This window comes from Athalia rosae, chromosome 1 (genome assembly GCF_917208135.1).
Source record: "Athalia rosae chromosome 1, iyAthRosa1.1, whole genome shotgun sequence".
Lineage (NCBI taxonomy): Eukaryota > Metazoa > Arthropoda > Insecta > Hymenoptera > Athaliidae > Athalia > Athalia rosae.
In genome coordinates, this window is record NC_064026.1 from 21,748,044 (window position 1) to 21,774,856 (window position 26,813).

General features: G+C 39.7%; 8 protein-coding genes across 19 annotated transcripts in view; 3 read left to right on the top strand and 5 right to left on the bottom strand.

Moving 5' to 3' along the window:
- Positions 1-5,078, top strand: part of LOC105691393 (synaptotagmin-7) — a 169,508-nt gene extending 164,430 nt beyond the window's left edge. For all 10 annotated transcript variants that reach the window (XM_012409835.3, XM_012409834.3, XM_048657758.1 and 7 more), the window contains 3 exons: positions 441-609; positions 962-1,174; positions 1,266-5,078. In XM_012409835.3, the coding sequence (XP_012265258.2) occupies positions 441-609; positions 962-1,174; positions 1,266-1,366 (483 nt within the window). In that variant the 3' untranslated portion in view covers positions 1,367-5,078. The remainder of the gene's footprint in view (positions 1-440; positions 610-961; positions 1,175-1,265) is intronic.
- Positions 5,079-8,394: 3,316 nt separating this feature from the next.
- Positions 8,395-9,116, bottom strand: LOC105691359 (histone H2B.3). Its single transcript, XM_012409767.2, has one exon. The coding sequence runs from the start codon at positions 9,040-9,042 to the stop codon at positions 8,671-8,673; it is 372 nt and encodes a 123-aa protein (XP_012265190.1). The 5' UTR covers positions 9,043-9,116; the 3' UTR covers positions 8,395-8,670.
- Positions 9,117-9,289: 173 nt separating this feature from the next.
- LOC105691357 (histone H2A) lies at positions 9,290-9,849 on the top strand. Its single transcript, XM_012409765.2, has one exon. The coding sequence runs from the start codon at positions 9,338-9,340 to the stop codon at positions 9,710-9,712; it is 375 nt and encodes a 124-aa protein (XP_012265188.1). The 5' UTR covers positions 9,290-9,337; the 3' UTR covers positions 9,713-9,849.
- A 1,253-nt stretch (positions 9,850-11,102) lies between these two features.
- LOC105691361 (histone H4) lies at positions 11,103-11,490 on the bottom strand. Its single transcript, XM_012409769.2, has one exon. It carries the CDS (start codon positions 11,482-11,484, stop codon positions 11,173-11,175), a length of 312 nt encoding a protein of 103 aa, XP_012265192.1. The 5' UTR covers positions 11,485-11,490; the 3' UTR covers positions 11,103-11,172.
- A 16-nt stretch (positions 11,491-11,506) lies between these two features.
- Positions 11,507-20,579, top strand: LOC110117330 (histone H3). Of its 3 annotated transcripts, none has more exons than XM_048657780.1 (4): positions 11,507-13,341; positions 19,204-19,337; positions 19,943-20,070; positions 20,430-20,579. In XM_048657780.1, the coding sequence occupies exon 1, from the start codon at positions 11,771-11,773 to the stop codon at positions 12,179-12,181; it is 411 nt and encodes a 136-aa protein (XP_048513737.1). In that variant the 5' UTR covers positions 11,507-11,770; the 3' UTR covers positions 12,182-13,341; positions 19,204-19,337; positions 19,943-20,070; positions 20,430-20,579. The 3 variants fall into 3 exon arrangements, 2 of the variants coding, with proteins under 2 accessions (XP_048513737.1, XP_048513742.1); XR_007279209.1 differs by lacking the exon at positions 11,507-13,341 and adding an exon at positions 17,755-18,016; XM_048657785.1 differs by lacking the exons at positions 19,204-19,337; positions 19,943-20,070; positions 20,430-20,579 and adding an exon at positions 13,994-14,130.
- On the bottom strand, positions 13,329-15,668 carry LOC105691322 (histone H1-beta, late embryonic-like). Its single transcript, XM_048657769.1, has one exon. The coding sequence runs from the start codon at positions 14,463-14,465 to the stop codon at positions 13,719-13,721; it is 747 nt and encodes a 248-aa protein (XP_048513726.1). The 5' UTR covers positions 14,466-15,668; the 3' UTR covers positions 13,329-13,718.
- On the bottom strand, positions 16,283-17,078 carry LOC105691358 (histone H2B.3). The gene has a single exon (XM_012409766.3). It carries the CDS (start codon positions 16,870-16,872, stop codon positions 16,501-16,503), a length of 372 nt encoding a protein of 123 aa, XP_012265189.1. The 5' UTR covers positions 16,873-17,078; the 3' UTR covers positions 16,283-16,500.
- A 438-nt stretch (positions 20,580-21,017) lies between the features above and the next one.
- LOC105691360 (histone H4) lies at positions 21,018-26,749 on the bottom strand. Its single transcript, XM_048657821.1, has 4 exons — positions 24,901-26,749; positions 24,136-24,232; positions 21,337-21,437; positions 21,018-21,149 (listed from the first exon to the last, which is right to left on the bottom strand). Exon 1 carries the CDS (start codon positions 26,744-26,746, stop codon positions 26,435-26,437), a length of 312 nt encoding a protein of 103 aa, XP_048513778.1. The 5' UTR covers positions 26,747-26,749; the 3' UTR covers positions 21,018-21,149; positions 21,337-21,437; positions 24,136-24,232; positions 24,901-26,434.
- Between the last annotated feature and the right edge of the window lie 64 nt (positions 26,750-26,813).

Here is a 26,813-nt window from a genome sequence, read left to right on the forward strand (position 1 = left end):
AAGTATAACGCGTCCTCCTGCAGACGGTAGACAGGCTCTGGTGGCCGCAGAGTTTTATTACTCGTGTAAATATATAACGAGCTCCGCAGGAATGACCTGTTGAGTTTACGCTGAAGTTTTCAGCTTTCCAGAGGTACAACCTGGTAGATTGGAAGTCGAAAATTTAAAGAGCAGTTCGCGCTAGTTTATGCCCGGTTATATACCTATATGTATACCTTGCTACACATCCTCATTTCGCGAAAGTTCTCGTTTTCCCTCGAAAGTAATGCCTCAGACCTTGCAGTCTGTTTATGACCAACGTCAAGGACGAACGTTGAACTTGTGTAAAAGCTTAATTTCATGAGGAACTCGAGATAAAATTTTCGACAAATATTCTACTACACGTATCACTTGTGCCAGTATCTCGATTCGTTGTAATAGACCAAGTGGTTATTGCCTAGGTGGATCTTTCGGAAAAGCCGTCATTTTGGAAAGCCCTAAAGCCACCGGCGAAGGACAAGTGTGGAGAACTTCTCTGCTCGTTGTGCTATCACCCAAGCAATTCAATCTTAACCTTGGGGCTCCTCAAGGCAAGGAATCTAAAAGCGAAAGACATCAACGGAAAATCTGGTACGCCATGTTTGGATTTATTGTTATACTCGCTTCCCTTCCATACGCGAGTAAGTTATTGTAAGTGTACGTGTGCATGACTGTGATTAATGGACTCTAGGGTTACTTCTGACACCTTGGATTTTTGATCAGCGACTGTCAGCAACCTTGGAGAGAATTTTTCGCACGCATCGACCGAGGAGCTGCTGCTCATTTTTTTCATTATATCATTGTCCTATTCATTTTTCTTTTCATGTACGGAACACACGTTCGAGCTGCGTTCGTGATGGATATATTTCTGCACTCACGGACGGGACAAAAAATGGAAATAAAAAAATTACCCCACCGTTTCTCATCGCATCTATAATTCCAGATCCGTACGTCAAGGTGTGGCTTCAATTTGGCGACAAGCGAATGGAAAAACGCAAGACGCCGATATTCAAGTGCACATTGAATCCCGTTTTCAACGAATCCTTCTCCTTTAACGTACCCTGGGAAAAAATACGCGAATGTTCACTGGTCGTTATGGTCATGGACTTCGACAATATCGGCAGAAATGAGCTCATAGGACGTATCCAACTCGCTGGTAAATTCCACATTCGTAATTAATTCATAAATCGATATCACCGACTCATAATTTTCTCACTAATTATCTTTGATTTTATTACCTCGCACAGGTAAAAGCGGGAGCGGTTCTACAGAGACAAAACACTGGCAGGATATGATAACCAAGCCCAGGCAAACCATCGTGCAGTGGCACCGTTTGAAGCCCGAGTAAAAAAGTTCGTCCGAACGGTCCCACCCGATGATCATCTACAACCCCCTACAAAAGTCGGGCGACGCATAGCTGCAGCTCACTGCGAATTTACTCAACTGATATACTGTGACGTTATGGACAGGCACTGTTTGGTACTTTGGTCAATCCTTTTGATATCAGGCCTTTTAATATCATCGACTCGTTGATGGGGTCGATAGATATTAAATGGCGATGAGGATTAGTAGCGGGAGAAATATACGGGGTGGAAAGAATATTTCAATCAAGAATATTTCACACTGATGACCCAACATAAATTAAAGCACTAATTTCAGGGTCACCTTTCTGATCTTCAACGACATGTACCGAGGGTCTCAATTGAAACGGAGGATTTTGATAACTCGCAAACTGAATAAAATGCGTGGACAAATTTCTCAATGAAAGTTGCTCAGTTCTTGTATCGTTTTTATAACGATGATAGTGTAGATGATGTTACCTTCTTTCAGACAATACTTGTAACCATTATCGCGGCAAATTGAAGTTTGTTTGAATCATACGAAATTTCATAATTTTCAACTGAGTTACAGCGTCTCAAAGTGCCAAAAGTGATCCGCAATGGTTCGCCAGAGATGCCTGGATGCGAACAAATATCATCAAGACGCGAACATGGTTTGTGAATTTCGTCGTACCTACTTTATAAATCGTTGGGAAGCTGTAATTCAGCTGAAATTTATCGGAATTGAAAAATCTACAAACACTTTAATTAGTCTCGACGAATGGTACCCGTTTTATTCGAAGAAACGAAAATTCGGCTTCTAGAATTATCTCGAAATTTTTTCTTCCCTTGCTGTGCTCCGTTTGATTTACGAGTTATTAGAATCTTGCGTCGAAGTTTGAACACCCTTATGATGCAACGTGTGCCATTTTTGCAACTGCCTGTCCATTTGAAATATCTATGATTAATAATCGATTACCTGCAAATACGCGTGTTCGACACAGATGCCTCAAGCGTTTGCTGAGCGACGTTATATACGTACATTTACAAATGTAATTGTAGTGAATCTACGAAAGTTTTCACGCATTGACATATGTGCGATATATTGTTATAACATGATTGAACATTTATGTATAGGCGTACCATAATATGTGTAACTTATACGGGGGGAATAAATAGATCGTTCAATTCACTGGCGTGGCGCCAGTAAATTAATTTTCTTCCGCGTATAGGTAAGGGTTCGCACATTATTCGATTTTACCAACAGTTTTTTAATCCCGCGGCATTTATTAACCCTATAATAATTGTTATTCCGTGTGTTGTGAAGGCGGGAAAAAAAAAGATTTCAGTAAATATACGCTAAAGATACTTAACAATAGTTACAATATGTTGAATTAAATTCGCGGTGCTCTTTTTCACCCATCGTAGAAGATGCCTGAATCCTTGATATGTGAACGGTTGAGATGATGATTCGTCGGCTCGGTACTTATTCATGTGAGGGCTGATTTAATACGAATACAACGTTTTTGAATATTTATTACGAATACGTATTACGTAATGTTTTTTTTTTTAATTTGTGTCAAGCTAGTCTAAAAGATAAAAGAAAACCGATAGACTAGGATAGAATCTGTATCTCTCGTGATTATATACGTGGAAATCGTTAGCTCGATAAATTGTCAAATAATACTGACGTATGTATATTTGATTCGGTGATGCTTGCGTAGTAGGCAAGATTAGAGGAAAATTTTTCTATGTGCCAAGCCAGTGTGGTAAGTATAGTTTCATTTCGCTCAGACGACGAATTTGCCATCTGAGTCTAACATCGATCTATAATGTCGATCCCCCAACCATAATTCTGTAAAAAATGACGGAATCCACTCTGAGTGTTTCACGCTTACATTATCACAGGGACCGTGCGCGAAACACACATGTGTCGTTAGAGTGTGTGTTTCTTATAGGGTGATGAGCGCTGCCCGTGGCACAAATTTTGAAAAACTTATGGGTATTTCGCGGGGTGTTGGTGACGGAACGATCTCTTCCATGATTCACAAGCCTGCAGATTTTCTTATCTGTTAAATTAGTTGACCGAAATTACTTTCTTTTTGCATTCTCTCCACCGATTTTCCGTTCTACGAAATACGCACAGCGAATCTCTCAGTTATTCATTTGATTAGGTTTTTTTATTATAAGAAAACGTAAATTTCAAGTGATTTGAAATTAAGATCGTTTCATGAGGTGAAACCTCAATTTGCATTTGCCGTTTAACAATCCAAGTGTAAATTCTTTTATGATACCGTTGTAGGTTGTAAATATTCATCCATAAATTTTATATTAATTGAACACAATCGATTCATTGTCAGAGTTGAATAGACACTGTATTCGGTTTCAATTTCATATTACATCAGAGTGTGAAGTTTCTTTTATATTTATTTGTAACACTGCGAGTTGAGCGTTAAAATGAATTGTTCTTTTTAAATAATTTAATGAAACAAAAATTTGTTTCGCCTCCTTTATTTTCTCCAAATTAGACAATCCTACATCATTCTGCACTATTGGGAAGAGAGACAGAGAACAAGGCAGGATGCTAATAAGTAAAATTTTGGTGATTTCAGTGTTCGTAACAATTAGTTCGATGCTTTATACTTGTCTACTATATATTTTCTGACGTTGGAAGATCTACCTACTACTCCTAGTAATTGGGAAGTTCACGCTACGAAAGTTTATGAAAATCAGAAATTATGCGCGTCATGTTTTTTGATTCTCGAAAACTATACATCGAACTGATCGTAACTAATCACTGAAATAAAGATCCTGGTTATCGATAGCAATTGACAAAGGAAGAAGGTATTTTTGACGGAACTTTTGTATCGAAAAGTGGAAGATATTTCGGGGAATTTCAAATAATAAATTGTGATCGGTGTACCTTATTAAAACACTAACAATATTACTACAGTGTATTCGGTTATCTGCCGTAGTTGATTTTAATCTGTTTTAACTCTTTATCAAATAAACTGCTGCTGTTGATAGCGTACCATATTAATTATTGCGCGCAATGATAGTAAATTGCCACATAGCAAAGAGGAATTATAATAAAAACGAATCCAAAGTTATCCTTCCAAGTAAATTGTAATAGTTCATTCAAAATGTGAGTGTGTAATCAGAAATTTGAACCGATAATTTCAACTATAGCAGAAACGCGCAACTGTATTGCTAAAATGTGAACGAATAAGGAGATATACAGTAGAGATTAGTATCTAACGTAAAGCTAAATAAATAGTCTATACATGAAATATGAATAAAACATAAGTAAATGGTTATATACATGAAAATGAGTATATATAATATATGGGTACATATATGTACACGCATACAATGCATATACGTGTACATATGTTACAAATAAGTAAGTATATTGCGTAACACAAAGATAAATAATATTTGTATGTTGTAGCCTGTATATACACACGACAAATGTTGCCCGGTTTTGAAGTAATCAAGAAAAGACGGAAATACAGAAAATAGAAATTTTTTTTTAATTTCTTTTCGAGACCATAAAAAACGAGCTATATAGATTTTTTTTATATGAGTAAGTTTATATATACGTGAAGAAAAAGATATATCAATACGTTCAATGCGTATTATCTTGCAGCTCGTAATCCATCGATAAATAATTCTGCTCATTAACACTTGAAATCTAATCCGTTACTAATAGAGTGAATAAAAATGGCAGATAATAACATAGAGGGATCTCATTATGAAAAAAAAACTCAGCACTATTCAATGAAATCCCAGACAATTTCAGTCTCGGACTCCAAAGTGCCAGTTTCGAGTATCAACGATGGATTATACGAGGCTAAAATTTTATTGAAAGGCAGTGCGGAAGTTGCAGCGATCGAGCACAGAACGACAAACGACTCAGCTGTTAGCAAATTAATTAGCGATTCGATTTATGGGTGATAATCTTGGGTTTGCTGAAGAAACTGGGCAAAGGTAAAAGTTGCTTGAGTACCCTATGTATAGGATAAAACAGGATACATTACTTGTTAGGAATCATTAATTTATAACTTTAACGTAAGAAATGTTCGATGTTAATAACTTGTTGCGCTTTCCCCATTGCGCAGGTCCAAGAATAATGCCGTTCTTTTTTCAATTTACTCAATTATTCATTGATTTTTTTATTTTCCAAATGATATTCGATCTATATTTGGAAAAGCTTTTTGTGAAAATGAATCAGATTTATGCCACAACGAAATATGTATTAGAAGTTACTTCATCGTTTCTCCGAAAATGGGAATCCTGCCCAGGGGATGTACATTCGAGGAAAAAATCTTCTATCGATACAAAACGTTGAAAATTTATACCTAAAACTATCGGTGTTGTGCACGATAATTGTTTGAGCGAGGTGGTTTATATTTCAACAAAAGAAATACAATAATTATAGTAGTGAAGATATTTTTGCTGCGCAATGAACAATCTAGTGAGATATAGCCATTGTCTGTTTCCGATTTACTATGAATAAGTTGAACAAATAAAATTTAAAAAAAAGTCTACATGTATGATAATACTGTTAGAATATGGGTGCAACGATATATTGAGTACATACTATTACACAAATTTTTACAATTTACATTGTGCCCATATTTCTACCTCATTCCATGAAAATTTTTTTTTTCAACAAAGTAACAAATCTTTGTGCTCCGATAGGAACAACCCATCACACATGATGATACCATGTATTTTTGTATCACGAGTATCAGTAAACTGCGATTTCGTTGAACTTTTATGCGTATTAACACACTGGGCAGCAATATTTGCGAACTATAAATTTTAACTAACAAGAAACTATTGCACAACAGCCGATAATCTCAACACATATGAAAAAAACCACTATGAAATACAACGCCTTCGGAGCATAAACCTTATAAATATTTGGAAACATCCGACATTGTCATACAACGGCAATGTAACCTGCGACAGCATAACTTGATTGTTGTCTAGTGAATTACCTCATATAGAGCTGTCAAGTTGTCTAGTTTTTGTTAGAACAAACTAGTATTTTGTTAGGCAAAAGCTCAAGTAGCTGACATGAATCAGATTTATGTAAAGAGCTAAATATACAGGCGAGTGTGTCCCTCATAAATGCATATCCCGATCCATCAATCAATTCGATGGCCTGCATTTTGAAAAGAACAAATTAAAACGTTGATTATTTTTATACATATAATTATACGCGTGATAAATTTTGTCATTTCATTTGCGATGCAAAAAAAAAAGAACAAAATACGTTGGCTTTCAAATTGCCACACGAACTTTCATGAAGGGATCCATAAGATACGGTACCCTGCCTTAAGTTTAGACGATTTCCCAATAATCGCATAGAAAAGAAAAGTAATACAAATAAAACGAAACAACAGTTATGTAATTGCTTTGTAATTTCTATAGCCATTACATACGAAAATATTTGATAATGATACTTCGTGTAAAACTGTCGCTTCTTTTGAATTGTTCTTTTGAAATGTATGTTAAAAAATTGCAATCCACACCATTATCAGGAATAGTTACAAGAAGTTGTCTTATATCAAGCCAAGTGTCATTGTATTGTATATCACGTACTAGTGTGTTACCTTGTAACAGCCTGCGCCTCCGACGTACGTATAACTTGAATTAATTATACGATTATGACAGAACCCTCCTCGTGCAGATACATCTAAATTATTCGTCGTTCGGTATTACGGAGTGTCATTGATAATTATCTGAATCTTGAATACTCGAATACGTATGATAAACTTTTTCAATAAAAAATCATCAAACAGAATTTTATCCGTAAAGTATTTCAGTCGAGGCATAGGCTGAATCTAAAATTACTGTAGTGCCTGAGAAGTATAATATATTATCTGTACCCGTATCCAAACATTACGTGTGAACATTGTTGAGAATATTACACAGGTAATTATATATCAAAAATAAAAACTGGACCGCTATCACAGACAAACAAAATACAGTATTTATTATTGAAAGCGTAAGGTTTTAATGTCATTACATATTTGAGGGATCTAAAATCACCATGGACATTTTCAGAAGTCCCTCCTCGTTGTTCTTCATTTATTTGATGAGGTCACAACAAAGCTACTGCACAACAGCACACGTGTAGGTACACCTCCATACTCGTGAAAATTTGTCAGGTGAGATCAATGTGAATTCTTGCGATCCCTTGAGCTTACTTATCGATTAAAGTTCCATTTCGTCGTAGCATCATTTGATTGACTTGGCATATAATAGTTCCTTGACTCGAAAATAGAGACTTGTTCCCACTCTGTATCAAACACATACGGCTTTTTCTTTGCAGAGCTGTTTTGGTAGGATTTTTTACCGCCTTTCATCTCGATGACTCGATTCAGAAAAAAATGGCTAAATTTCACAAGCGTATCATTCAACAGTTGAACTCAATATACAATTATACTTGAATATAGGTATTTGATCCATAAGATGGACATATTTATTGCACTGCAATGAATATTGAATACGAATGCATAATAATCAGCCAGTGTGACCTATCCATTTACATTCTCCGGACATGATTGCCCAGGTTGAAATGTACTTCGATAGATTTTAGGTCCCTCATTTGTAAATAATAATTAGATTGAGCCCGTTGCATCCCATCTCCGTTACACTGACCCATGTACTGTAAATGTAGTATAGTAGTACCAATTAAGAATTGAAGAAAAATAAATTATTGTATGAAACGTTCGTGGAAAGTGTATTTTTCGATTTTCGGAATTTCAAAAATGTGTCACCCTCCAACCGCCATAGCTCAACAATGCCCGTAACGATCCTTTGTGTCCCCGGAATGCGGTGCAACTGCCCCCTTGGTCAGGCTATTGCGCGGTTAACCGTAAGCCTTGTATTAAGAAGAATTATATTCAACACAACGGAACCAAATTGATTCCCTGAATTCGGTGAATATCCACTTCTCGTCAAATAGATTATCTACAAACATCTAATTGCAAGTTTATCTTCTATATTCGAATTATAACAACCGTCCAATAGATATGTTGTCAAAAAACTACATACAAAGCCTACGAGTATTAACTGATAATACTGATTAGACACGAGTTTAATATCAAACGAATATCGCCAAGCTGATGACGATGAGTCTATCAAAGTATTTGTTCAAGGCCCGGACTGCGGACAACATGACTCCTGCTTTGGATTACCCAAAAAAGTATCATGGCATTCGGGGGTTTGACTTGTAGCTTGAAAATACGAATCTTTGCCGTGAAAAGTGTTGTGGCCCTAAAAAGGGCCGGTTTGTCGTTTGTCGGGGAGCAGCAGCTCACTTGGAACTGGTATATTTGGTGACCGCCTTGGTGCCCTCACTGACGGCGTGCTTGGCCAGTTCACCAGGTAACAGCAGCCTGACCGCGGTCTGAATTTCCCGGGAGGTGATGGTCGAGCGTTTGTTGTAGTGGGCGAGACGCGAGGCCTCGGCGGCGATGCGTTCGAATATGTCGTTGACGAAGCTGTTCATGATGCTCATCGCCTTGCTCGATATTCCGGTGTCGGGGTGGACTTGTTTCAGGACCTTGTAGATGTAGATCGCGTAACTCTCCTTCCTCTTGCGCTTCTTCTTCTTGTCGCCCTTGGAAATGTTTTTCTGGGCCTTTCCGGCCTTCTTCGCAGCCTTACCGCTGGCCTTTGGTGGCATTTTCAACTGCAGATAGATATGCGTCGGAAAACACAGAACTCTATGTCGGCTCGAGGTCGAGGGAGAACTGTTTAGTGCATCTGCCGTCGCGGTCAATATATGAAGGGCTCCCCTCGTTGAGCCGAGCCAACCAGCAAGTACCGCCTGACTGCGCAGTTCTTCCATTGGTCGACGGAAGGAACGCCGAATAGTATATAACCCGAGCTCGACAAACTGAGGGCACAGAGTCGCTTCGACATCACCAGCATACGCTTCGTGATTATTTAAAAGTCGACGTTCTCCTCATCTCATCACCATGTCTGGTCGCGGTAAAGGTGGTAAAGTAAAGGGCAAGGCAAAGTCCCGTTCTAGTCGTGCTGGTCTTCAATTCCCGGTGGGCCGAATTCATCGACTCCTGCGTAAAGGAAACTACGCCGAACGTGTGGGTGCTGGGGCGCCCGTGTACCTTGCTGCTGTAATGGAATACCTGGCCGCAGAAGTCTTGGAGTTGGCTGGAAACGCCGCTCGTGACAACAAAAAGACCAGAATCATCCCCCGGCATCTTCAATTGGCCATAAGGAATGACGAGGAATTGAACAAACTTCTCTCCGGCGTTACCATCGCCCAGGGAGGTGTCTTGCCCAACATTCAAGCCGTTCTCTTGCCTAAGAAAACTGAGAAGAAAGCTTAACGTGCAAATCCATCTATCCAACAGATAAAAACCACCGGCCCTTTTCAGGGCCACCAATTCAATTCATCAGCTTACGAACGAATCTTAATGGTGACGCCACGAATAATTATACGTCATTCACCTATAGATGGTTACCTCAGCCGCCTTACTGGCCTACAGAGGTGACTCCGGCAGCCAAAATACTGCGTGTATGATGTGCATGCACAAATTTTCGGTGACTTATTCTTTGTTTTGAACTTAATTTGATTCTCGAATCCTTCGTAACTTTTTGAAGACGTACTGATGTTAAGATAGCATATCTTCAAATTTCGACCTTATAGGGCTACTTGCACTTATTATAGCTATAGGGTACTTGTACTTTCAAAACTGGAGTTACGGATATTGGTTGAAATACAACCTATTCAAATCACCCGGTTGTATCAATTGAGAAATTCAACTCAGCAACAAGGATGAGGTTTGAGCAACACATCCTCACTTCAACAGGAATGCGTCTTGGCATGCTAAACTCATTAGTATGCTCCAATCGGCATGCTAGGAACATTCGCATGCTCCAAATAATTCGATCTCTAAGTATTATCGCGAGAAAAGTTTTCATTCATTGAGAAAAAAAAAAAACAGAAGGCAACTTTAACTTAAAGTGAACGAATTGGATTGTTTTCAAAGAAATTCTGTAACATCTTATCATTTAGAGACAAAGACATGAATGTTTCACGATTTCATAAAACATTTCACGCTGTAGAGCATTGCTTGAAAAGCCCAAGTCCCTATAACAAATCATTTAAAATTTACCGGTGATCAAAGTTGACATTATACAAACCTGTAGAAACAACCTTTGAACAGATTTTATAGTAAAAATATTACACCCGTCTGCGAAATGAGCTGCAGATGTATTTTCAGAAAATTCAATTCTCTTCGGAAAAGGTCACAAGAAGCGTCAACGTGAACCATTCAGTTACGAGTAATTCATCTGTTTATCGTATGTTTTTTGTGAAATCACTATTTTGCTACTAGTCCATCATCTTTAAATATTATTCCTCATCTTTAGTTCACATCACTAGGCGGTATTAATATTATTTAGGCTAATTCATTATAATTAGGAATTGCGTCGATACTCAAATAGAGATGTGAAATTTACTTCTATTTGAAGAATGTATACCAATTTAATTTTACAAATCATTTCGATGGGTTTTAATATTTTCCGTTAGGTGAATTAGGTCAACGTTCAGGCTTATATTCAATTTGAACAGATGGGGAATCTCAACGGCAAGCACAATCTCTTAAAATTGGAACCGAAATCTACCCTCGGTGCCAATTCGGAATGGACAGCAAATAATTGTATCGGAGGATGTAAGGTAATAATAAGAAGTGCAGCTCAAATAAAATTCAATTCCTTTGCATCAGATAAATATTGTTGGCCCTGAGAAGGGCCGGTTGTTTGCTGAGCAGGAGGACGACGTATTTTAACCCCCAAAACCGTACAGGGTACGGCCTTGTCGTTTCAAGGCGTAGACGACATCCATGGCGGTTACGGTCTTTCTCTTGGCGTGCTCGGTGTACGTCACAGCGTCACGAATGACGTTCTCAAGAAATACCTTGAGGACACCACGAGTCTCCTCGTAAATCAGACCGGAGATTCTCTTCACTCCGCCACGACGAGCCAGACGACGAATTGCGGGCTTTGTGATACCCTGGATGTTGTCTCGCAAGACCTTCCTATGCCGCTTCGCTCCTCCCTTTCCCAATCCCTTTCCTCCCTTTCCACGACCGGTCATCTTGCCGTTGGAATTCGGTTGACTTGCGAAACCGTAAAGTACGAATCGAATGTAACCGTTGCAACTGCGACGATGCAACTGATGCCTCTTCCGTCCGTCGCGCGGCCTTTATCCCTTCAAGGGCCGCATCCCCTCCATTTTCCAACGACCAATCGACGCGCAGCAGAGGGGCTGCCAAGGGCACAAAAAGGGACCCACGACGCACCGGGGCATCACTCTCACCCCAACCCTCGAGGCGAGCAGTTCAGAGTAACCCGATACTTCGCATTCTTTTCATTCTCGAACGATGGCTCGTACCAAGCAGACAGCCCGCAAGTCTACCGGTGGAAAGGCACCGAGGAAGCAACTCGCCACCAAGGCCGCCAGGAAGAGTGCCCCGGCTACAGGGGGAGTCAAAAAACCTCACCGTTATCGCCCGGGTACCGTCGCACTCCGTGAAATTCGTCGCTACCAGAAGAGTACGGAACTGCTGATCCGAAAGCTGCCTTTCCAACGGCTCGTCCGTGAAATCGCCCAGGACTTCAAGACCGACTTGCGTTTCCAGAGCTCGGCGGTCATGGCTCTTCAAGAAGCGAGCGAGGCGTATCTCGTCGGTCTCTTCGAGGACACGAATCTTTGTGCCATCCATGCGAAACGCGTCACCATTATGCCAAAGGACATTCAATTGGCTCGCCGTATTCGCGGAGAACGTGCCTGAGATTCTGTTGATATAAAATCACCATTGCTAGCGAGTAGCACAGAACCGGCCCTTTTCAGGGCCACCAATCACATCATAGCCAAAGACCGTCTCCCACTCATCACGGATAGTGCATTGACTCCTCTTATATTAAATCATCTACTGCAAAATCTTGCGAAAAATTTATGCTTCAACGGAATTCACCCCTTGGATGCCGAAAATATTGTTCTGTACCCACAGGGCCTATGACTTACGAACTTATATTTGCTTGTAACCGGACGGGTTCACAGATAATTTTTCGCGTGTTTTCGCAGTTCGCGTCAAATCTTCATTTTCGTCACTCCCTAATAACAAGATTGTCCCTACTTTATAAAAAAACAAAAGTTGTTAAAGAATTTCCCTTCAAAATGCCCTTTTTTCATCACCATGCGATTTTTTGCTACCGGGTGATTCATGTTTTAATCGTATACTGCGCTTTCGCAAGTAATTAGTGGCACTTTTACAGGTATCTGAGTGTTCGTGCGGTGATCTCATATTCATCTAAAATCTCTTGTTGCCTTCTCGCATACCAATGACTTGCCAAGATGACCATGGTACAAAAAAAAGGCAAAACGCAAAATTGCCACATTTATGGTTTGGAAAATGGAAGACTTGAGAAAAAACTGTGCAAAAACCAAATTTAAGTCAAAGCTTCAAGTTTCAAAACTCAATGTTTTTCATTAAAATCCTTTCATTTTCGACAAAGTTACACTCATTTGAAAATGGGTCTTTTTTCAGACACAATTCGAGTGAACCCCTAATTTTTGTGCACATCCTAGGTCCATATGCCTTCAAACTCAGTCCAACTCGGTGACTTTAATAAATCGATGCATCCCCATATATGCCCTGTTGTTCTTGCGAGGGCGTCCAGATGGCGTATCGATTTCACGCATATGTCTAAGAGTCTGTTGTTTCAAGCCATTCGAACGGTGCTATCCGAATGGATCAGACGTACTAATTTTGATCTCGCCTTAGCATGAACCTGACTTGAACCAGGGATATTTTTGAATGCAATGTGACACCGATATTTTAATGGAGCCAAGAGATATTTGTGTAGTTTATTGATCAATTGTGGAAACGTATTGTAAGTGAATCGAAAATTTGGCAGTAAATCACAACTGGTATAGCGGCGAATAAAACCGGTACGTGTAATCCCATTCTAGCTATCGGACCTAATTACTTTCTGATCTTCCTGAGCTTGGAAAATACGTATCTAGACATCAACAATTCTTTTGCATACGTCTATAAAAGATACAATCTAACATACGTTCAAAGTACTTCCAATCATCTCTCGAATCAACTACCCGAGCGTTTTAAAATTATAATAATGCAGCGTGATCGTTGATCACAAGTCTGCAAATATACCCTAAAAACAAAGAGTGCAAATATGATCTTTCATTCGTAGGTCTACGTATATCGTTCCAATTGCATGAAATTCGATTTTTGGCCCTGATAAGGGCCGTTCGTATCATCTTCTCTCAAGTTTCTCCCGCAGTTCAAACTCTATTTTGAAATGCGCTCACTTCTTTTTCGATGCAGCTGCTTTTTTTGGTGAACCCTTAACAGCCTTTGATGCAGCAGGGGCAGTCGCAGTTGCTGCTGGTGCTTTTTTCGGTTTCGGAGCTTTTGGTTTGGCAGTTGGTGATTTGACCGCCTTTTTTGCCTTCGACGGACTCTTTGCCTTTGGTGATTTTATAGCCGGAGTTTTAGCAGCTTTTGGACGTTTCTCCGCCGTAGCTTCGGCGACTTTTTTGACCGTTGGTGCCTTTTTGGTTACTTTTGGTTTCTTTGCAGGGGCGACCGGCGACGCAGCTGTCGCTGGTGCTGCTGCTGCCGCTGCCGCTTTCTTCTTGGGTGCAGCTGCCTTAGCTGGTTTAGCTGCAGTCGGCGATCTTGCTTTCGGCGCATCTGTCTTCGCAGCTATTTTAAATGATCCCGAAGCACCCTTGCCTTTGGTCTGTGTCAAAATTCCCGTTGTCACTGCAGTCTTCAAATATTTTTTAATGAATGGCGCATGTTTCTCTGCGTCGACCATGTACGTAGCCACAATATATTTCTTGATCGCTTGCAGCGACGAACCACCCCGTTCCTTCAGACTCGCAATAGCGGCGTTCACCATTTCCGCGGTACGCGGATGCGTCGGTTTTACACGTGGTTTTTTAGCCTTAGCTGCAGCTGCGCCCTTCTTTGCTGGCGTTGCCGGGGCTTCGGAACCATCTGCCGTAGGACTGGCGGGCACCGCCGGCGAAGCTGCCTTGTCTGCCATTTCAGAATACAGTGAAGTAACGTAAATGATTGATATTTATTGTCCACTTGAATCAAATATATCAAGGATTATGTATCCGTGCAATACGGATGTATATATACGTAAAGTATGACACTTTTGTTGAGTCTACGTTTTGACTCCAAAATGACGTGCTGCTCACCTAAGGGTTGGTGTTCAAATGGTGCCTGAGCGTCGGAAACGGCTGAATACTATATTGGAGCGCGGACCATGGAGAGAGACCCTACAGTGTTTGCTACTGGCGCTCATGGAAGGCCCGAGCGAGTGGCACCCGATGTTTTAATGATCATTTTGTTTCCTGCCGATTTTATCGAACCTTTTTCAACAGAATTTCGTCAGCGAAGACTACATACTATCTGAGAGAATCTGCGTAAGTTTCGAAATTTTTCGCGGAATTGTATTGCAAAAATTTGCAGACTCCGTCAAAGTGTGCGTATCTGAGTCTACCGCGTCGGAACGGACGGTCTTGTGATTTCCGGGGTGAACGATCGATACATTCTCTATCTCGATCGACACAAAAATTGAGAAAGCATTGATCTATATCCTCCCTAAAAATCAGTCATCCAACGCTCAAGGGCGAGTCAGTATCGAGCATCGAAATCAACGAGGTCGCGAGCGTTGGATTACGGACGGCACAGTAGCTGCCCCAGAAATTCAATGTCAATTAACGATACTAAAGCAACTATTAGTGGTATAATTGCCATGGAAAATTTCACGAAGCTTCGTAATAGACAATAAACTTACAGGGATAAATTTCAAAATAGAAACTAACGATACACGCAACTGTATTACATCCTCATCTGAATAAAAGTATCAGGATAGTTTGGTACGGTAGGTGAACACTTGAAGTTTTCGGTGGCGCATAAATTCACGTTAATCGGATTATTTGATGGTCAAATATGTACATAAGCACACAAGTTGACGTATTAGGTTGACATAGTCAAACACGAAAAATATGCGTGGCTGATGCGAATTTAACAACGACTCCTGCGCAACCCCACGACCGGGCAGTGTCGTCGCGCACGTGTCGCAGGACGAGTCGCTAAATTACGCACATAACGTATCCTGACGTATTCCAAGTAATCGGATATGCGTGACAAACGATTTCAAAGATTTTTTCGCAATCAACGTGACACTCGTTCTTCTATCGTCCTGCCGAATTATTCGGGCATCCAATGGGCGTACAGGTATGTACCTGAATTTGAACTAATTGTAAGCCCTATTATTAGAATCCTGCAACCACAATTTCAACGGTAAACCCATTATCCTGCTGAAATTTAACAAGTGTGCACGTATTTCAATTTACTCCAGAATGATGACCATCAATGATTATTTCTAGTATTTGCTGTCTCGTGGAACTATTCTAGCAATAAATGAATTTCTTTTTCATCGAAATATGTGAGTTTACTGACTACAATTCGTGATACCTATATACTTTGGAAGTTTCGAAATGGTCATACTCCATATTTCCATGCGTGAGTATACTGAGGAAAATCGATCAGGCTACGACTTCTAGTTCGTATAGCTACAGCTCTCTATTCTATTCGAATAGAGAATGACTACCAAATAGAATATGCAATAGTATTAAGAATCCTGGTTGATTACAGGGTGAAAAGTGGGAATCATCGTATGATTTGCAGATTCTGAAAGGCTTTGAAATGGCATGTGAGTTCAAAGAATCAGAGACTTGATTTGAAGAGATTGATTTTCTTTTCCGAGTTACAATATTGGAAGTCTCATTGATAAATTGCACACTGAACATCGTGTGTACATCTTATGGATTACTGGTGACCTGCATTTTGAAAAAATAGGTTCCTGCACGTACGCATGAGAGTTTTCCATGCGAGAACTGCCTTTGCAAACGGTTTTTTCGCATCAACCTAGAAGAAAACTCGAGAATTATTTTACGAGCAGCATTAACATATTGAATTCAGCCAGAAAGGAATCGTTCTTTGTCTTTGAAATGAATTGGTGGCCCTAAAAAGGGCCGGTTTGTCGTTTGTCGGGGAGCAGCAGCTCACTTGGAACTGGTGTATTTGGTGACCGCCTTGGTGCCCTCACTGACGGCGTGCTTGGCCAGTTCACCAGGTAACAGCAGCCTGACCGCGGTCTGAATTTCCCGGGAGGTGATGGTCGAGCGTTTGTTGTAGTGGGCGAGACGCGAGGCCTCGGCGGCGATGCGTTCGAATATGTCGTTGACGAAGCTGTTCATGATGCTCATCGCCTTGCTCGATATTCCGGTGTCGGGGTGGACTTGTTTCAGAACCTTGTAGATGTAGATCGCGTAACTCTCCTTCCTCTTGCGCTTCTTCTTCTTGTCGCCCTTGGAAATGTTTTTCTGGGCCTTTCCGGCCTTCTTCGCAGCCTTACCGCTGGCCTTTGGTGGCATTTTCAACTGCAGATAGATATGCGTCGGAAAACACAGAACTCTATGTCGGCTCGAGGTCGACGGTGAATTGTAGGGGTGCCGTCGGTGCCGCGGTCAATATATACGGCGCTCCCCTCGTTGAGCCGAACCAATCAGAGAGAGTTGTCGGGCCTGCAGTTATCCCATTGGTGTAACGTAGCGGATAGGGAGAAGTAGGGATGATTCGACCACCAGGTAAATAACACTACCCTATATGTATAGAAAGTACATTGCTTCCTCAATACTTTCTAATACAACGGTTCAATTTACCTGGGGATCTAATCATCCCTACTTTCCCTCCTACCGACGGACGAATAGGTTCACCGAGTCACCTATAGATATCGCATATTACGCAATTATTTTATCGGTCGAGTTCATTCGTGTCAATTTCAATTTACAGCAGTTTTTACGTAATTCATATTTTACCCGGCCTATTTTCAACATTTGGGAAACTCAACTTATACATATACGGTTTCACCTGCAGTTGAGACGAGTACCGAAAAAAACATACAAATAACATCATAGATATATTGAATACCATCGTATACCCATATGTTGAGCACTGCATATATGTATGCTCCAACATAATCGAACATTCCAAACCTCATTACTGCGGGTCTGTTAATCCAATTGAAATATACATTTTTATCTGATATTTCAATATATAATATTCAACGATGCACAATGCTAATAACTTCCACATGTAATAAGCCCGAATTCTAAAGGCAATTCAAATAGCCGCTAAAATTTGACCAATGTGGTAAACGACTAACCGGTTGGATAATCACCCATTATCTGCAAACGCCGAAAAAGGATTAGGACGCGCTCACTTCTGACCAGGACACCGCGCTGAACAGACGTGTTAATTTTCGTCCGTCGTATATCATTCTCATAATCTTTGCGACTCATTATCTCACTCCTTGTTATTTTCTCATATACATTATCCTTTTATAACTGATTTATTTGTGACCCTCTAATTTTTGTTAGCATTATTTTATTTGAGTTTGAAATGTTACACTACTAAATTTCTTACACACAACTTCATCACGGTGTAATTGCGATTGAAGTTCGGCGAAACGTATGTATGTTGGGAGTCATAATTACCGTTCCGGGGATACTATTGTATGTACGTACGAACATCTAAAATTCTACACTAGGATACGAGTCCTACATAGAGTCACGGACAAAATTGAGCGGACACGAGGTTTTTAGATGCAAATAATTTTCATTCGATATAAAGAAATTCAAAACCGTTTTTAATCTTTATTTTTATGATCAACGAACATATCCGAACAAAAATTTTGATATTAGTCAACAACAACGAACAATAACGTAAAAATATACGGGTTTCAGTATGACCAGAATTAAGTGGACACCACTCCATTTTGTCCATGACTGTAGCTGGTATTCTGTATTTTCAAAAATCTTGCTAAATTACCGTCTGGTCGATATGCATGTATATTTGTACCTGTGGAAGGGACAGCTGCAGTCAGTCAAGCGTCAACCCTCATTTAATCAGGATTAGCTGTCGCCTTACGCAAAATACTTACCCTTCACTAGTTTACCTGTGAAATAGCTGGAAGGATTAAAAAATTCCAATTATCAAGGCATAAACTTCGTGAATGCATATAATTTTAGATTTCTGGAATGATTGAACCCAACCCTTCGGTTATGAAAGATTGCGCATTATCCTTGTGTAGCATAACACAAGGAATTGACTATTTTTCGAACGATTCTTTGAGATTTCGAGTTCGAGCTAAGTAATTCTTTTTCCAAAATTGAACGAGTTATCGCCAATTTATATCAATCTGAAAAGTAAAAACTCAAAGATATTTCGATGGGATTCATTGCGAGCTTGATTTAAACGACGAAGGTTTGTTACCCCCTTCTAACGTGAAAAAAGCATCCTCGAATAATTAGAACGAATACATTACCTTTTGCCTCGAAAAAACCCCTAGCCTATAAGGGCCTCAGATATATGTATTACAAGATTCGGGGGAAAAAATCTTCGACCGATCAATTTTCATGAATTGGTTAATTCGCTCATAATATATGGCACAGAGATCTGTAAACTGATCGGAGTTCTCTCTTCTTTATTTTTATGTTTTTCTCACCATCTCAATTGATCATTACTCAAATCTTATACGAGCAATTCGGACTTCAATCATTCGATTGTTGATCAATTAACAAGTACATCAATTCAGATAGGAAACGGCATACCTATGTATGGTAATCGAATAAAATGCAGCCGAAACAACCGCTCGGGGTTGTGTAATTTGGTATATGGACAACAGAGTACACTGTATGTTGTAGGGTTTCCGGCTTGGACGGAACGGCAGTTCAGCTTCAGTGTGGCTTCAGCGATCGGAGCGGCGACATCAGGAGCGACATCAGGAGCGACATCAGTAGCAATGCCGGTTCCTCACAGCGACGATGAAGAGAGGACGGTGAGCAAGCTTTCTTACATAATTTAGTTGAATATTGCCTAAATCGGTTGCGCGAACGTTTCTACATTTATTTTGATGACACGATCCCGACTATCCATACTAAAAACAGTCGTTATAAATATACTCGTCCGGGTTCTCTCAACAATCCTTTAAAATTCTGAGAGATGACTTTCCAATTAAATTACGCGTTTGATTCTGTTCTTCGGAATTCTGAGATAATTATCTGATTCATCTTACTAATAAAAATTAGATATAGCTATTATTCTTAATCAACTTTCTATAACAAATTTTCCTGATTTTTTTGGGCCGTCAATGGTATATTTGTCAAATCGCTCGGGCGTCTGTTTTCCGTTGTAGTTTGATGACGTTTTCTATTATGAGCTTTGCTGAAGGACATTTTGCAAATGCACTCAATGCACCCCCCGAAAAATTCCTCGGGTTTTGCGTGATGACTTCACAATGATTCATTCAATTTCTTTTCTTAATGAGACATACGGAGAGATTTATTGATCTTACTCGTGGATAAAAAAGAATGTAAATATATATAAGTGATTGTTATATTGTGACTTGAATTGTACATGTGAGAATTTTTTTCTCCCTGTTAGATGACCATTGTGTAATAAAACCGAATCAGGACATTAACGATTCTCTCCAGAGATCGACTCCTCTTGATCCTGTTCCGGTAGACATGAATCCGCAACACATGAGACGTTCAAGTTTTCCTTTTACAGAGGTATGTTTTTATTCATCCGTGTTTCTAAGGGTGCCAAGTCCCAGATTAGGAATTCCGAAAAAATGAATCGTCTATCCTCTAAAGAAATTTTTCAAAGTGTCCTCATGAAATCGGATTACCGGCTATTACTTAATGGACTCAGTAAATTCATGCACCCTCATATAATAAAAAGTTCTCAAAAACGCCAATAAGGCACAACAATAATATATTATCATATTATATTGCCACAAATTATTATAATTTAATCGACATTCACTAATTGTAAGTCATATACACGTTATACATAAAGTTATATATTGGGTCGTATAGTAAGTCATGTATTCAATTGACGAATTGTATATTTGTTATTCATGTTACAGGTCGCAGTTCTTCCAACGTCATTGCCCGGACTCCCCCTGTTCATCAGGGGGAGTCCACCGTCCCCTGGGACTGCGCGGCCTCCCACCGCCCCCGGGGTCCCAGGGGACCCAGTCCCCGAGAACATGTCTTCGGGGATGCGGTATCCCCGCAGTAGGGGATGCCATATCCCGAGGGACATGTCCTCGGGAACTGGTCTTCGGGGACACGTGTCCCCCCAGGGACACGTCCCCGGGGATGCGGTATCCCCGCTGGAGGGGATACCGTGTCCTTGGGGGCGTGGCCTTGGGGGAATACGAGTCCTCGAAAATCCCGGGAAAAGGAGGTCCCAAGCGGACACTTTGTTTTTCGTTTCTCTAGAGAAATCAAGAAAACGAGTGACCGCTTGGGACCTCCTTTTCCCGGGATTTTCGAGGACTCGTATTCCCCCAAGGCCACGCCCCCAAGGACACGGTATCCCCTCCAGCGGGGATACCGCATCCCCGGGGACGTGTCCCTGGGGGGACACGTGTCCCCGAAGACCAGTTCCCGAGGACATGTCCCTCGGGATATGGCATCCCCTACTGCGGGGATACCGCATCCCCGAAGACATGTCCTCGGGGACTGGGTCCCCTGGGACCCCGGGGGCGGTGGGAGGCCGCGCAGTCCCAGGGGACGGTGGACTCCCCCTGATGAACAGGGGGAGTCCGGGCTATGAATACGGTGGCAGCATCCCCGAGTACCTGAAACATACGGAAAACTAATTAATAATTAGATCCGTATAAGAATATATTATTGGCAATATTATATTCTATGTTAACATATTAATCATATGTTATATCATATTATATGTTAATATATTGCTACCAATTGTGTTGATATAACACTCATTACATTGAATATATTGTTATAATATATTTTCATAATCACCTGCAAACGAATCGTGCGATGCCATGTAAGTCCTGCCCTTCGTGGTTGGAAGTTGAGTAAGTACTGCAATCAACAAGGCACCGTGATGACTAATTGAGAGCCTGAAAATAAATGTCATATAAAAGATAAAGTGAAATTGTCAACCTGGACCTAAAATATATGAATAAATTTGTTCAGAATATAACAGCGGAGATTATTTCTAAACCTATTATGAATTCCCAAATCCTATACCTAGATAGACGAATTATAGTGTTTGAACACGGGTACCACTATCCCGCAGTTAGGAACATTATCACTGAATAAATAATCATAAGAGTTTATAAATGTCTAATTAATTACACCCAATTGTTCGAAATTTCAACGACAAAGGATCTTCCTAGCATAAAGTTACGGCGCTAATCTTCTAGATTCTGTGACCGAGTGAATTTGAACACCAGATCCAGATTCCCGAGATTGCAACATACGAATAATATTCTTCCCCCCCACAAAAAACCGTAAGCCTATAGCTATAGATTTATCTCAAATTCTGATACTAATGAGTTAATCAACAGTTCAAAATACTATCAATATTAATTAATTGTTTCATTATTAGAACAGTCTGCAATCATAGACGCGACGATAGCTTCACATGTGATTTTATAGAAATCATGTATAAATTATTAACTCAATAAATTAATGAATAGATAGATAACTGAATGAATAAATTAATAAATTAATGATCGCATAAATTCAGAAGCAACGGAATCGTACCAATTATCTGACTCAACTAAATAATTCATTAATTTATTCATTTATTAAACTAATTGAATAATGAATAATGTTCCCAAACTACTAAAAAATTATTCGATAGTTCAAAATACTGTTGATGGTAATTAATGGTCCGATTACTGAAATGGTCTGCAATCATAGACGCGACGATTGCTTCACATATGACATTATAGAGAAGTCACGTATAAATTTATAATGCAATAAATGAACAAATGGATAAATAACTGGATTAATAAATAAATTAACACAAATTCAGAAGTATCAAAATCTTACCAATTGATCAATTGTTCAGAATTAAAAAAAATTATGTGTATTTTTTTCATTTTGTACACTCGGTACCTCTAATTCTGAATGAAAGTCCAATGCCTTAGTATGGCATAACATGGCAGAATTGAACTCTACCAGTGTACTGGCTATGAGCCATTCAAGAATAAACTGTGTTTTGTATATTTATTTTCTTAAACGGTTATATAGAAATTCTCGGAAATACCACCGCAGAGGAATACCGCCGATCAGGTGGATCAAAGGGGTAATTTATGAGGTTTGAACAAAATCTTTATCAAGTGTTGACAGCACGTCTGACACCTGCTCTCAATAGGAGCAAGACATAAATAAGGAAAGTGATTTCACACTTCATAGACTATTAAATAGCTACAAATTTATTATGTATAAATTCCAGGGCGTGCCGGCCGTCAAACTGCCTGACGCACGTGTTAAAAATTTGGTTATTGCAAAAAGTGACAGAGTCCCTTTTTACCGGTGAACCGGAGCTCGCACCCGACTTGAGCGCGGAGTGCATTCGTCTAATGTTTTTTAGATATGAATTTCGGTGCGAGAAAGCTAAGCGTGGTGCGAGCACAGGGCATGAGGCGTTACGCCGCGCGGCGGTAAGAGTACGAACAAGATCAAGAGCGCTTGAGCGCAGCCCGCTGGAATATGAAATCTCAAGCTACGTGACCTGCCATCACGATTTTCAATATATCTCGGGAACGAATGATCGGAATTTGGCGATGGAATTGAAAACTTCAAGACGTGTTTTTGTGCTCATGGATTTTGTTTATAAATCGTAGCGTAACTGTATAACTAAATGAATAAATAAATCAACGGGAGAACACATAAATTGAAAGGCATCGAAATCCTACCCATTGATTGATTGACTAATTTCATTATTTATTTATTCATTTATTCATTCAATTAATTGAATGATAGAGAATGCTCCCGACATACTAACAAATTAATCAATAGTTCGAAATACTAATAGCAATGATTAATTGTTTGATCACTAAAACAGTCTGCAATAACAGACGCATCGATAGTTTCACATGTGATTCTATAAAAGTCATGCATAAATAATGATTCGATGCACAAATGAATAGAAAAAAAAAACGAATAACCGAATGGATGCAAAAATGAACAAATAAATTAAGGAGCATCGTAGTACTACCAATTAATAATCCATTAGCAATTAATTGGTTTGATTACGATGCTTCCAAATTTGTGTGTTTATTTATTAATTCAGTTAGTTTTCTAATTATTTATTCATTCGTTTGTTCAGGTAGTTATCTATTTATTTATTTATTCGCGCATCGCTCACGGCAATTGTGTACGCTGAGATATGGCTACGCGACATACGGTGAGCGCGTAGAGCAGAAGCCATAACTTTGCAAAGGTGTGACATCACGACGATCCGCGTGGTCAAGTCTTTCGAACGGACATAGCGATCTTCGCGAGTCGTCGAGTAAAGCAAGCAACGAATACCATCGAGATATCGTTGGATTTTCACATTTTAGATCGATAAATTCATGATAACGAGGTTCAATTTTGGTTTCAGAATTATTTGGCTCGAAGATTCGGATTCCTGAGATCGGAATACATCAGAATGGCGTGGGAAACTTTTTGAAAAAAAATTCTTATTCTGATCTAAGATTTTTAAAAATATCCAAAATATCCAAAAATATCCAATGCAAATCAGACAGACCGCTTCTGATCTTATTACAAGTCGATGAATACACAATAAAAATCATTTTTTACCTTTATATGAATTTGTCAGCTCATCGCAGGTAAAGTAGTTGAAAGTCGAACCGTATCGTGAAGAACTAGGTAAGTTTGAAGTCTGTCAAGCATAAATCTGAAATGCGAAAATATTATATCAGAAGCCAAGTGAAATTGCAAAGTCAACCCTCAAATATATCAAGAAATTCGTTCATGAAATGGCAATGGAGCATGATTTCAAACTAAAATCCCGATGATGCCTTCCGTAATATGAGACAAATAATTCATATTATTCAAACGCTTGTCAAAACTATCCCGAAATTACTCAGAATATTGTTAATCAAGTATATGAATATAAGAGTATAGAAATGTGTGATGAACTAAGTATAGTTGTTCTGCATTCTAACGATAGAAGATATTTCTCCAGCGCAAAATCAATACCCTCGTACTCCCCCAATTTAAAATACGAGAAATAAAAGCGTGAATAATCAAATCGATCAGTTTTCAGTTTTTGCGAAAAGATCTCTGTCTTAAAAACATTGTCCATCACTACTTATGGAAATATTTCCGAGTTATGGAATTCACGAAATTTTCAATGATATATGCATAGGTCTTTAAGTAGCTACTGATTGAAACTGGAAATTGGACTCAATATGTAAAAGATTGGTATGATTTTTTTTTCTTTTAACATTTCAAACGCGACCGAAGAAACTTCAACAAAACAGAGATCTATGGCGTAGCAGTAACTGCGCACTGATCATTGAAATGTATGTATGACTACAATTCAATGGTACTGAGCCTTACCGTTCGCTTCGGCTGCTACGGCTATACTGCCGCTGCTTCGGAAAATAAGGACCTACGTACGTCCGAGATGCTCCGACGGCCGAATACCGAATTACACGTTCGCAATAGACTGTTTCAAGATTACTCGAATAGATTTGGATTCATTTTGATATTTTTTCAAAAAATTTACGATATATTTTGGTCTCGGTACGAATTTTCAAATGTGGCTATTGTCCGAAATTTTAGCCGCATATTGCGTGGCAAAAATTTCAGTGAACTTTTCCCATAAAAAACTGAACGGGAGTGTCAAGATCTTCATTATCAATGACGGGGTTCAGGACAATTTATCACGAAAAAAAATGTGTTCATTATTTTGATTTTGATCAATTATGATTTTTTTTCGAATTCTTTGCTAAGATTATTGTAACAATTCTTATACAGGGTGAATCCTACAACTCTGTCAACCCGTCAGGGGTATGTTGGGGCTGCTCAGACAAGCATTTTGAGGTAACACACTTATGGTCGGAAACTCCTCCTAACGGCTGTGGAGGGCTTTGAAGTTTTGTTTTTTAAATTTAAAAAAAATTTTTTTTTTGTTTTTAATTTTTTCTTTATGGTACCCAGTTTCCCTCGCGTGACGATTAACTGCAGAGAAAACTTGCCTGTGGGGAAAAGGTCGGTTTGGGAACCGTTCACGATACCAGCGTTGCGCAGCGAGTGAATTCGAATCATTGGCGCGGTACGCATAATGCACATCTGTTAGCTCGACCCAAGTAAGGCGGTTCATAATTACTCGACTTGTCATTGTACCGATGAGACACTAAGAAGTACGTTTTTTAGCGCAGAACAAACCATTACGTTCGAATCCGAGCGAAAGTAGGAGCAACCCCTGGGTACCAGAAAAAAAAAATAAATGAATAAATAAATTTAAAAAAAATCTTCAAAGCCCTCCACAGCCGTTAGGAGGAGTTTCCGACCATAAGTGTGTTACCTCAAAATGCTTGTCTGAGCAGCCCCAACATACCCCTGACGGGTTGACAGAGTTGTAGGATTCACCCTGTATAATTGTTTGGAATATGATTAGGACTAGGCCGTTTCTACATTTTCTTATATTTCTAATATATATAGGTTTAATTTTGTATTATTCATCGATTTTGCTCATTTATTAATATGAAGATTTGCATTTATATTTGAAGATGTAAATTTTTACCTAATAAAAAAATTAGTTCAAATTTCAGAACATTATATCGATGGATTCTAACATTCTTATTTCTGTGGATAAGTTTAATCGAATATTAGTGATGATCAGGCTTAGTTGCAGCACAGATATATTGAACATCTCTATGGTTGCAGTGTCGAATGAATGGGGAAATGTAAGCAGCAATCATCATCTCTCAAATTCGGGCTAAAAAATTCGCCTTTGGTGTAGAAAAATGTGGTTTTGTTCAGCGCACATTCATGTGATGTTCGAATAGCATTCAATTCCTTTGCATCAGACAAATATTGTTGGCCCTGAGAAGGGCCGGTTGTTTGCTGGGCAGAAGGACGATGTATTTTAACCCCCGAAACCGTACAGGGTACGGCCTTGTCGTTTCAAGGCGTAGACGACATCCATGGCGGTTACGGTCTTTCTCTTGGCGTGCTCGGTGTACGTCACAGCGTCACGAATGACGTTCTCAAGAAATACCTTGAGGACACCACGAGTCTCCTCGTAAATCAGACCGGAGATTCTCTTCACTCCGCCACGACGAGCCAGACGACGAATTGCGGGCTTTGTGATACCCTGGATGTTGTCTCGCAAGACCTTCCTATGCCGCTTCGCTCCTCCCTTTCCCAATCCCTTTCCTCCCTTTCCACGACCGGTCATCTTGCCGTTGGGATTCGGTTGACTTGCGAAACCGTAAAGTACGAATCGAATGTAACCGCTGCAACTG

Coding starts and splice junctions, on each gene's coding strand:
- LOC105691359 (XM_012409767.2), bottom strand. CDS start 9,042: ATGCCACCAAAGGCCAGCGGTAAGGCTGCGAAGAAGGCCGGAAAGGCC.
- LOC105691357 (XM_012409765.2), top strand. CDS start 9,338: ATGTCTGGTCGCGGTAAAGGTGGTAAAGTAAAGGGCAAGGCAAAGTCC.
- LOC105691361 (XM_012409769.2), bottom strand. CDS start 11,484: ATGACCGGTCGTGGAAAGGGAGGAAAGGGATTGGGAAAGGGAGGAGCG.
- LOC110117330 (XM_048657780.1), top strand. CDS start 11,771: ATGGCTCGTACCAAGCAGACAGCCCGCAAGTCTACCGGTGGAAAGGCA.
- LOC105691322 (XM_048657769.1), bottom strand. CDS start 14,465: ATGGCAGACAAGGCAGCTTCGCCGGCGGTGCCCGCCAGTCCTACGGCA.
- LOC105691358 (XM_012409766.3), bottom strand. CDS start 16,872: ATGCCACCAAAGGCCAGCGGTAAGGCTGCGAAGAAGGCCGGAAAGGCC.
- LOC105691360 (XM_048657821.1), bottom strand. CDS start 26,746: ATGACCGGTCGTGGAAAGGGAGGAAAGGGATTGGGAAAGGGAGGAGCG.